This window comes from Anopheles coluzzii, chromosome 2 (assembly GCF_943734685.1).
Source record: "Anopheles coluzzii chromosome 2, AcolN3, whole genome shotgun sequence".
Classification (NCBI taxonomy): domain Eukaryota; kingdom Metazoa; phylum Arthropoda; class Insecta; order Diptera; family Culicidae; genus Anopheles; species Anopheles coluzzii.
In genome coordinates this window covers 91,189,504-91,201,272 of record NC_064670.1, presented here as the reverse complement: position 1 = coordinate 91,201,272, position 11,769 = coordinate 91,189,504, and the positions used below count along the sequence as shown (strand labels likewise).

At 51.4% G+C, this 11,769-nt stretch overlaps 1 protein-coding gene across 1 annotated transcript; it reads right to left on the bottom strand.

Moving 5' to 3' along the window:
• Positions 1 to 324: 324 nt before the first annotated feature.
• On the bottom strand, positions 325 to 10,193 carry LOC120948988 (uncharacterized). Its single transcript, XM_040365903.2, has one exon. The coding sequence runs from the start codon at positions 7,937 to 7,939 to the stop codon at positions 5,255 to 5,257; it is 2,685 nt and encodes an 894-aa protein (XP_040221837.2). The 5' UTR covers positions 7,940 to 10,193; the 3' UTR covers positions 325 to 5,254.
• Positions 10,194 to 11,769: the final 1,576 nt, after the last annotated feature.

Here is an 11,769-nt window from a genome sequence, read left to right as displayed (position 1 = left end):
CCGGGGGGAACATAAAAATGTCCCCAATTATTTACACCAGGCGGAAGGTTCAAGCTAGAATTTGGTAAACGATGTTTGTTGTGCCTGTCTGAGTACACAACACATGCTGTTGGATTGTAGAAAAAAATAACATTGAAGCAATATTTTATTTCGGATAATAACAACTTCCCTTGAACTCTCTCATTAGCGGCGAGCTTCATCATCGGTGGAAGTGGACCGTGCGAAGTGGAAATCTAAACGGGCGAAAGTTTCTTTCTTCAGGCACGATGAGATATTGAGTTGATTGATTAACTTTACACCAGGGGCACGAGGGAAAAAAGCGGATTACATGTATAAAATATGCTTTCTTTCCTGTATTTCTGTTCAGGCTTTGTTTGTCCAGTACACCATGCATTTTGTTACACATCTAAGCGCTCCAACGTTTTGACGTTTTTGTTTCGATTTAAAACCGTTCTTAAAAGTAGACAAATACTAACACGCGTGTCTGTTTGCTCGTTTCGTATCAATATGTCTAGCTCAAGCGCGGCACCACTCTGCAGAACGGCACAGACCGTTCCTTGGCGCTTGCCATGCGTGGCCAGCGCGGGATGTCACTGGTTTCGCATTGCTTGCACACACTGCAAAAGTTTGCTTCTGTTTATTTTTTTTGCTGCCTGTCTGTTGTTGCTTAACGTTATTATAAACGGGGGATATTTTAACGACAAAAAAACAATGATGCTGATTACAATAATAATAACAGATTTTAAGGATTGTGGAACAGGGAAGGACAGGTAAAGGGAAAGGAAAGGGACACACAGGGAGGGTTATGTCTCCATAATTAATATAATTATTACAGTAGTACTTATAAGTTAGGTCCGTTTTCCTACACTGTTGGGTGAAAAATCCTGTTTTAGCTAGTGAAAATCGATTGATCCTATTAATATTCTCTTGCTCCTTGGGTGATTGTCACAAGCTCGAACATCAGATCGAGCCGAGATCGTTTTCCCGAAAGGAAGCCAGAGTTTATGTTGCATTTATTCCCAGCGCCTGTATTGTGTGATTGTGTTTGCATTTCGCTATGTCCTAGGGTTGCGCGGCACGTTAATGCGCTTATTCGAGCTTAAACAGAAACTAACTTTCCTTTTTCTCAATTAATAGTGTGTTTGTTTTTGTGTGTGTGTGAGATAGACAGTAGGGGGAAAACGTCATTAACACGAAAAGAAAAAAGAAAAAAGAAAAAAAACCATAATTAACTACTACCATACTCATTACGAGACCAATACTAAACTAACTGTCATAGCAGCCACTTTTAAACGTTAATGCCTTTACACTGCAACAGCACGAAATTGTGATTCCTTTCCAATTGTTTGTTTTTCATTTATTTTTTGCGAACCATTGACCCTACCGAACGGATACGAAAGGATGCCGTGACAAAGTTCCGTGTCACTCGGACCGTGCTTTGCTGCCGTGATCTTGAGCGCGTGGCGTGATAACACACCGAACACATGCGAAGTCCCGCTCGCCGATTCGTGGGGTATGATAGCGAGGATCGCTCGCTCACTTCCTCAGCCGGAAGGCAGGCATTTGTGTCGGAGCTGCACACATCCTTGTTTTGTAATATGCCTGCTAGGTGGAAGTAGCAGCAAGAGAGCGCCACATGGACATGCAACACTCGCCATTATGGATTGCATTCCACACCACGGAAAATAGTAGACCGATGTTGCGGGCATGCACGTGTCTGGCGGAGCGCTGGCTAGTGGTAGGTAATTATTGTAAGCAGTTTTTCCAGCCACTTCCACGGTAGATATGGTACACCAAGGCAGCCCCTAATGAGCTACCGCGTTTGATGGGCATAGCAACGCCAAACCAAACCCCAACCCACATGTCGATCGCTTTCGGGGTAATCATTCTTCAACATGAGGGCCCTCTTTACCCCGTCTTGCACGGCGAGCCGTGTCACAGAGCCAGTGTGCAGCTAGACATAATTGTGAAAAGTCGACGAAAGGCTGGGCCACTGTCAGCACCACTGCACTGCAAAACCAAACCAGCGGAACATCAAACAGCGTGGTGCTCCATTGTTCGACTGAATCGGAGCCCTTCACAAAGAGGCGTCAAATATCGAGGAATTTTCTTCGCCGTCGTCGTCGTCGTCGTCGCCGGGGTTTTTCCCTAAACCCCCATTCCGCCCAGACCCAAAACATCGTCGAAATCGCGGGCAGCAAGTGAAATGCGGTCGTTAATCTTTGTTTTTTTTGCCCCTTCTTGCTGGCCGCGGCACCACTACTAACACTCACGCTGGTAGCGGTAGCCAAAACCGTTGGCCGAAACCATTCGCGAGGAGGGGGTTGATAATTTCACTTCCTACCACGCGGTGCCGGGCTTTGCTGCTGCATTGCTCGCCGCAAGTGGTGGAAATGGGCGTTGGGGGGGGGGGGGGGGGGGGGGAGAGAGGTACATTTTCCACACCATCGAATACGGAGCAATGAAAATCAAAACCTAACGAACCGTTGTCTTTGGTGGTCCGTGGCAAGATCGTGCCATGCTCTTCGAAAGCCTTCCGAAAGGGAGGGGGAGGGATGAAAAGGGATGGGGCTAATGTGCCGCACGAAACGGTCACGGCAGCGGCGGTGGACCGGAAATTAAGTCTACTCCGAGAGAGAAGGAGAGAGAGAGAAAGAGCGGCAGACTGCACAAAAATTGAAGTCATTGGCCAAAAAGGAAAGGGGGAAGGTAAACGGAAAGAAAACATATTTGTATCAACCCGTTACCGCACCATTAGGGAGGGTCTGGAGGGTGAGGAAGGGAGGCAAGCAGCAACAGCATGTGCAATTTATCAAACGCACACACATGGCCCGGCAAGGGAGAAAATCGAATCCATTTAGGAGCCGTTTTTACTTCGGTGGTTCAGCGATCGCACTGAACCCACAGCGAACACGTGGCGCATCATGGGTCATGCTTTCATTTTGGTTAATACACCATTATTTCCCGATCGGGCTACGGTTCGGGCATCATTACACACTTAATTTGACACACAATTGTGTGTGTGTGTCATTTCACCCCGGCAAGTGTATCGTTCCACACGATTCGCTGCGATGGAGTGTCGCAGCATGTTGTCGTTTGAATTAAAGTGATAGTTTGAAAGAATCGTGAGAAAGCTGATTCGTTTCACAATGACAAACATGCACACAAGTGTGTGTGATTGAGGCTTGATCGAGCAAAAATACCCAAAAAGGCAGTTACCCGATTGCAGCAACCAACCGATCGGAACCTGTTCCGATCCGCCCGAAAACTCTCTCAAGTAGGTCAAGGTCCATGCACTACCGAAGAAACCACACACGCGGGATGCTTTACAAAGCAGATTATAAAATATTTAGTTACTCTGCTACCTTCAGCGCCTGAAACTTCGGCCACGTTGTGTGCAGAGAGCGTCACTCGAGCAGAACTTGACCTATCCAACCGCCAAGCGCGCGCGCAGAGGATCCAGTCATTTACCCCCGCCGTACTCGGAGAGCGGGCTTCGCGGTGCAGTTCGCTCGTCACGCGTACATTCGGTCGTTCGTTCGGTCCGTTCGGTTCAACTGGTCGTCCGTGTGTTCGCTCGTTCCTTTGCTTTTGCTCTTCTATGCGAAACGAGGCAAAACTGCGAACTGCTAACATACGTACCTACTATATAACGTACCTGTGTGGCCACCTGGGACGATTGACCCTCAGGTTTATTCTATTCTTAGCGTACTACACTCTCAGCCTAAACCTCTAATCTCCGACGGACTATAATTCACATGTGATCGTACGCTTTCGAGCGGCACGATGAGCGCGCAGCCCGAACTAAAACGGCAAATCTTAACCTATTTTATATCTTATAAAGAAAAACAGATGAAAAAATATAACTTAATAATTGCTAACCATAGTAATAGTAGATGTGAAGCGTGATCGAGAGACAAACTCTGAGAGAGGGTTTGCCATCAAAATAGGGACAACTTTTATACACGCGATCGCAGCAATTACGGCGAATAAATAAAAAAATAAACCTTTCGACAAGCATCTTTCCCGAAACGCAAAATTCACGCCCGCCCTCCCACAGTGGCGTGAGACGACAAGGTCGCGTAAACGATCGAATTTCGTGGCGATCGTTTTGTTGGTGCGAAAAATAAATAAATAACCCGTTGGGATATACACACACACAGCTGCTTGCCACTGGTTCACAAGACCCTGTGTTCTGGCAAGATCCGTGCGTCGGTGGCCAAAGATCGTTAGATGGGGTTGGTCGTAAAAGTGAAGGTGCCGGATGACGCATAGCTTGAATAGGCTGCGAGCGCGACGTGTGTTCTTGGCTCAAGCCGGGCCCCAGAGGCACGCGATCCTTAAAATAAGTTCAATGAAATCTTTCTATTCTCTAATACCACCTTCCATCTTGCTCTCGCGCGCTCTCTGTCCCTGTCAAATCACTGTCAGGTGAGCGGGTCGGCGAAACGCAATCGCGTAAAGTGAGCAAATTGTGTATTTGTGATGTTACACGCTGTTCGGCACACCAACACCAAGGCGCTATCGCCGTGCGGCCACACTGCGATCTTACCCTCCGCATCATGGGGTGTGCGTGAGAGGAATCCCATTCCCTTACCTTGCAACCGCTGTACAAACACAAGCGAAAAAGATCAGGTTCGGTCGTCAGCTTGTCTGCGCACGTTTCTGGCCGGTCGGTTGGTCGGCCGATACAACACTCGTGCGAGTCGTCTGACTGTTTGTACGCATTGCGCTCACCGCTCGCAGCCGCTCGTTCGGCCCCGTTGGCTCTTTTCCCTGGCCGCTTTCGAGCAGCTTGCGCAATAATAGCACCACTACGGGAACGTTTTGCGTCGTGGCGCTGAACTTGCTACCATCGGGCTGTGTGCTACGGGATGAGAGCGAACGAGAGACAAATCGGATGCGAGTGTGTGCGCGAGAATGCAAAAAACACACAACCGCACTGTGCGACGCTAATCTAGGCCACCGTACACACAGCTGGCCGTAAGTGAAAGTGATCGGGTCGAGTCGCCCCATGCAGATATGGGAGGGGAAGCGTTTCGTTCTGGATACACGGAGGGATGCAAAAGTTGTCGAAATGTTACACCTGAACCTAACACCTAACTAGTGACGATCACTCGCGTTCTTGTTCTACTCAAACAGGCAGAGCCAACGACACGATGATCCAATGCGAAAGACTGTGTGGCGACGGGGTTGAGGGGAGGGGATGAGTCAGAATACTGCAGAAAACTGGACGGGGCCGATCAATCACACCTTAAGCCGGCGGCACAATTTGGCCGATGCGGCGTGTGCGCGTCCCGAAGCCCTTGCTGCCGTCCGGTCCAATCGGCGTACGTACGACGGCTTCGTTGCCGGGCGTCGGCAGGACGGTGGTGCCGGCATGACTGCAAAGGATGCTGCCGGCGCGCGACCGCGGTCCCGAGCACTCGGATCCGATCGAGATGCGCCTATCGTAGCCCGAGTCGGTCGAGATCTTGCGCCCGTTGTAGTACTGGTCGGAGCCGCTGGACAGCTTGCGGAGCGGGTCGAACCCGCCGGTCGAGTACTTACGCGGTGAAATGTTGGGGCTGCCGTCCGTGTGGTAGCCCGTGATCGAGCCGGACGAGAACTTGCGATCGTACGCACCCGTCGAGTCCATGGAGATGCGGCGTTGAAGTAGATGGGGCTGCTGCTGCTGCATCAGTTCAGGCGAGTTGGCGTACTTGCGGTCGTAGTTGGAGCCGACCGAGTACTTGCGCGGTGCCGAATGGACCGGCGTGCCATGCTCCGACGAGCACTGGGACATCCGGCGGTACATCAGATCGGTGGAGCACTGCGAGATGCGGCGCACATTGCACGAGCAAAAGTCGGAACAGTTGGACGACCGTCTGGATGATGGCACTTCCGAGCAGGCAGATGTCCGTCGGGACATACCCTCGGCCGGGACGGACGAGCAGGCCGACGTACGGCGTGACATCTCGCCGCAGCTCGAGTAGCCCTCGGAGCAGTTGGAGAACTTGCGCGAAGCGTCCGAACCGAGCGAGTACGCACTGGAGCGGCGCTGCTGCTGCTGTTGCCCTGGGACCTGCGTCTGGTAGCATTCGTAGGCCTCGTTGCCGAACGAGTACTTGCGCTGCTGGGGCGAATGCGGTACCATGTACGGCATCGGAGGCGACTGCTGCTGGTGTTGGTGCTGGTGCGGATCCTGCTGCAGTGGCGCCTGCATCGGCTGCGACATCATCGGCAGCATCTGGTGATGATGATGGTGATGGTGATGGGGCTGCTGCTGATAGATCGTACCGACCATCATGTCCGCCTTGGGGTAGAAGCCCGATCCACGGCGCATTCGGAACCGATCGAACCCTTCCCCACCACGGCTACGCTCGATCTCATGCCCGGCCGCAACCTTGTAGCTCTCGACGAACTTCGTCACGTTGGTTGCCTTCTTGCCGGTCTTCTTCTTCGGCGCGACCAGCTCCAGCACCACGAACTCCGTCATCGCCTGGGCCCGGCGGGCCGACGCCGACTCGGTGAACTCCACCAGCGCACACTCGTTCTGCTGCAGCTCCGGATGCTTGTTGATGAACTGACGCACATCGGCCGGAATGGGACCGCCCGGGCGCAGCACGCGGATGAGCGAAATTTCGCCACACTTCGAGAACAGCTCCGACACCTTCTCCACGGTGTACTTGTCGTAAGGCAGCCCAGTGGCAACGACCGTGCGCGACGGCGTCGTTTCATCGTGCTCAGGCAGCGCATCCAACCGTCGAATCTTCGTACCCAGGTCGTTCACCTCGATCTTCACGCTCTTCCGCTTGATCGCGTCTCCCACCACGCGCCAATCCTTCGTCAGCTGCCGGACGCGCTTGAAGCTCGACACCAGCTTCAGGCTCACGAAACCCTCCTTGTTGCGGCGCACGTGCTTCAGCAGGAACGCATCCTTCAGGATGTTATCGTTGGAGAAGTAAAACTCCACCTGCTCCACAATCCGCTCGCACATCTCATCGTCCGGCGTCTCGAACGCACCACCATCTTCGGCGTCCTCCTGCGTGCCCGGCTCATTGCCATCTTCTCCGGCAGACTTTTTCGTAATCTCACAACCCGAATCCTTGGCCGCATCGTCCGACGAACCAGCACCGGCATCTTCTGAGTGCTGGCGGAGCTGCTGATGCTGCTGGTGCTGATGATGCTGCTGTGGCAGCTCGCTCGAGCTGCGCCGATCGTACGACAGCGACACGTCACTGTCGATCGAGCTGATCGATTCTTTCGTGTCAGAGTGCTTCATGTTCCGTTCCTGGTCGTCCTGGTCGCGCATAAACATCTCATCCTCATCGTCAATATCCTCATCATCGTCGTCCTCATCCTCATCCTGATCGTCATCGTCGTAGATGCCATAATCGTGCACCTCTTCCACCGCCCCGTGATGATGGTGATGGCGGTGGAAGTGCTGCTGCGGGCTGCTACTTCCCGGCTCGTCCGACTGCAACCGCTCGTCCACCGGGAGCGGTTCCTCCCGCATCAGCTCCTGATGCTGCAGGAACGTATGATTGTCGGTCATCAGCGGGGACAGTGTGTCCGGTTCCTCTTCCGCCTCGACCGCTTCCTTCGCGGCGCCACCTACGTCCTCGACCAGCTCGATCTCCTTCGCTTCTTCGGCCGGGCTACCCGGGCTGACGTCTGCCTGCTCCTGGGAAGTGGCTGCTTCTGGCAAAATCTTGGACTCGACGATCGGTTCGATCGGTGCGGCACTTTCACTTTCCTTCTGCTCGGTGGCGTCAGTCATCGTAGCCGTTTCGATCATCGTTCTCGCTGGCAGTGTGGTCTCCGTCTTTGCCTGTACACTGTCGCTGCTGCTGCTGCCGCTGGTGACAGTTTGCGTTGCCGTTTCCGTCGCTGGTACAGGCGTCACTAGATCCGCTGCCTCACTGGACGTCGTCGTCGTCGTCTTTGTATCGGCCATACTGGTTAGTTTCGGTGACCGGTGCGATTGCTTTCTTCTCCACTAATATGGCTAATATGGCTTCCTCTTGTACGGTATGTAGGAGAGGGCGAGTTTTGTCACCGTAAGTTGCTTTCGTAAGTTTTTTTGTTGTTTTTGTTGTCCAACAGATTCGGATGAAGGCACTATATTGTTGCTAGTTCTTTTCCCCTGCTTTGTTTCGCTCTAGAGCCCTAGAGAGTTGGCGTTTGACGATATCGATCGATCTGGTGCACACACTTGGTGCGGTCACCGGTTCGCTGCTTCGCTGCTACTAATCCAGTCTTTTCGAGGGGAGCTGATTCCGTTCGACGGTGACTCACTCGTTATTTACAGTAAATTTACAACGACAAAAAACTGATTGTACAATTGTTTGGTTACACAGCCTGCTTTACAGCTTTTATTATCACTCTCAGTCTGTCCGGATTTTGTGGTCCCGACAACACAAGAATTCCGAATCCAGCAGATTCTTCTGTTTTGGGAGTATAGTTCCGAATAAGGTTTTTTATTTTATTTTGTGGGGAGCTCCGAACGACAAGGATCGATCGAGCCTTGCTGAGAACACAATAATTTATCTAACTCCACTGCTTCACGCACATTTGCATACACATAAAGTCCTAGAGGTGGACGAATATGCACACCGAAGCTCGCTGTTGCTCACTAAAACACACACACTCGCAGTGCTTTGTAGCGTGGTTTTCTCTTTTCGCAGTCTGCTGGTACTACCACCACGTACCTCCGCACTGTCTGCAGCGGTTGTTCCCTTTCACTTGGCAGTGTGACGCGCTACACCGAAGCTTCGTGTTTGCGGAGGCTCGACGACTCTGCTCGCCAGTGTGCTGGGGTTTCGGTCGACGCGCGTTAGACTTTGCTGCGGGCACTCTTTCACCGCTGCGAATGTTTCCACACCGGAATTCAAGTACTTTCACAATTGCCGTACCACACACACACACACGCACACCCGCACGCTCACTAACAGTTTCTAGCAGTGCCTGTCTCTATTGGTACGAGGTATCCAGACTGTTGGAGTCGTTGCTACTGCTGCTGCTGCTGCTGCTGGGGACGACGGCAAGGGCAAGGGCGATTAGCGTAATGTTTCGCAACTGGCACAGCAGAATAGAGATGGGGGCCTGGCGAGAAACTTTTGAAGTGAACTTTTCTTCACGCGAGCAACTTGTCCGTGCAAGGGGGGAGAACTATCGTGTCCGTAATGGGTCGAAGACTTTCAGCACATGCAACTGCATGAAACGATTTTTTTTATATTTTCTGTTTCAATTTCTTCTCACAAGTCAAGTCCAATTTCAGTTCCGAAACGATCACTCAAAAAAAAGATGCTACCGAAAATCTGGATCGTCAGCTACTGCCACCTTCAGTACTTGCCGCAACCTGAAGGACCTAGCTTTCTCCGTACCGTGCGCACCGTCTGCGCCCTACTGAATGTCGTGCTGATCGAGGCAACACACTGCTTCAACACAATCAACACCTGATCGCGCACACACACACACCCTTTGGTCTTCTTGTTGGTTAGTCGTTTCGTTAGTCCGTTCCTCGGTAGAATGAGGAGGCAGGAGATGGCGGTTTGCAAGCCAGCGCACTACACAAACTCCGTGCAACACCGCGTGACACTCGTGACGGAACGCTCGGTCGCCTCAGCTGCTGTCGCTATCGCACACAAACTCCACTGAATGCCACCGATTCGCTGCTCCATCAATTTGGACTGCTTCTGCTAATGCTGACATGCACACCGCGCGGGTCAACTTTCAACGCGCACTGCAGGCACTGCGGTACCACGCTGCACCGAATACGCAACAACGACAAACGCTCTCGCGCACACCACACGCAGGTTCGCCCGAATTGAACACCTTCTCCTCGCAAGATGCACCGCACCTCGGATTGGACTATCTCGCTTGGTTGCAGCGCAAGGGGGTGGTGGTTTCGGTTTCTTTTTCTGCTCTGGTTTCCCGAGCGCACTCACTCTGGCTCCCACGTGCACACATACAATCCGTTAAACACCGAAAGATGATTTAAAACATAAAAATTGCAGACACTGTCGAAACGGGGTGAAGGCGGAGGCGGTAAAGGTCTCGGTGCCTAGAGCTAGAGTTTGCACACACGCGCACGCACACACATACACACACGGTTGGGGCCTGTTGCTGCTGTTCGTCGTCGTCGTCGTCTTCGAAAAAGGTGTTGCTACGACAAGTGTTGTTGAAAGACTGAAATAAAGCTACGACTTGATGCCGGTTTTATATCGGCTCTCCCCGTTTGCCCTTTCCCGTGCCAACCCCCGCGTGCCAACGCAGCGCGGCGCGCGCTGGCCCGAGCCCCAGCAAGGGGTGGCGTGTGCGTGTGCGCTCGGCCGTTCGGGCTTTCCGTTCGTGTCCGCACTTCCGCTCCGTTCGTGGCGCTCGGAACTGGCAGTCGTGCCCGGTTCGGCTTCTGCCGGCTGTGTGAAAGGGCGGAAGAGGGGGGTTGTATGGTGGGCCCACACTTCCACCCCTGTCTGCTGCTGCTCACCAGTCTGACACGCTGTCGTGGCTCCCCAAGGAACCGATGCAACCGACGCTCGTTGTGTGCGTTTTGATCGATTCGCGCTGATCGCGTTGCGTTTGTTCCACCCGTGCAATGCATTTCACCGCACCATGCACTAAAGGGAGGGGGGGGAGAGGGGGGGGAGGTAGAGTAAAACCCTGGGCGAAAAATGTCACCTACCACCCTTACCACCCCATATTTCACCGATCCAACCGCACCACCACCATCGTCGGCCTAGTAAAGAGATTTGGTTTTATTTATTTTTGTTGTTGCTGTGTTTTGCTTCGCGTACGCACAATCTACATAAACGAGCATTTTTTTACGCACGACGAACGATCGGAAGATGTCGATCGATTGTTGCTTACCTCCGCCGTTTGGGTGGCGTCTGGGGTGGCGGCTGTGAGGGCTGTCATTAAGCGGTGATTTCCGTTCTGGCAGCACCGGGGCTTTGCAAAACTTTTAATCACACACCAGCACGGGCACGATGTAGCAAGTGCAGCTCACCTTCAAAATAAGTGAGTGAGTGTGTGTGTGTATTATGTATTGAATTTATTGATGTATTAAGTTTTTGTGGGTTGTTTATCTTTTGAATGTTTACTATTACGATTTACTAGGAAAATTTAAATTTGTTTTGAGTGTGTTTTGTTTTTGGATTTTGTGTTAGTCATCAATTCATGTTATTTTACCATTTCATACTTGAGCCATGTGTTTTGTTATTTCTTTACATTGATTTTGGTGAACATTTAAAACAATGTTTTTGTTATTCTTTTAATTGTTATCTGTTTTAATTGTTTTATTAGTTTCTTAACTAATTTTATTATTTATCATTTCATTCATTCATTATTATTAATTATTCGCAATTAAGTCTTGGACTATATGCTGTCTTTTTTTTCATATAAATTCGGAGTGGAAAAACATAAATTTTAGTGTAAATTACATGTCCTGAACAATCTAAACCTTTTTACCTATTTTAGCTAATTGATTGCAATAGCAAACTATCTTTGGAGGGGTTGTAATTTGCAACAATTGAGCCGCTTGTTTGGCGTAAGCATTGCCTGCGCCTGCTTACGACATAATCACATTCCGGCGATTATTTGGGAGCAACATTTGCCCGGCTACCTGTTGTCAAACAATGGCCGATTCGCGTTCACGCAACCGAAATTGTTACATCCAGACGGTTCCATGCTCCCGTTAACGAACCCTCAATTGAGTTGCCCTCTCCGCTTCCCGAAAGGTGTTCAGCCCTGGCCGTCCCTTACCCATGGTGAAGGCTTAATCCA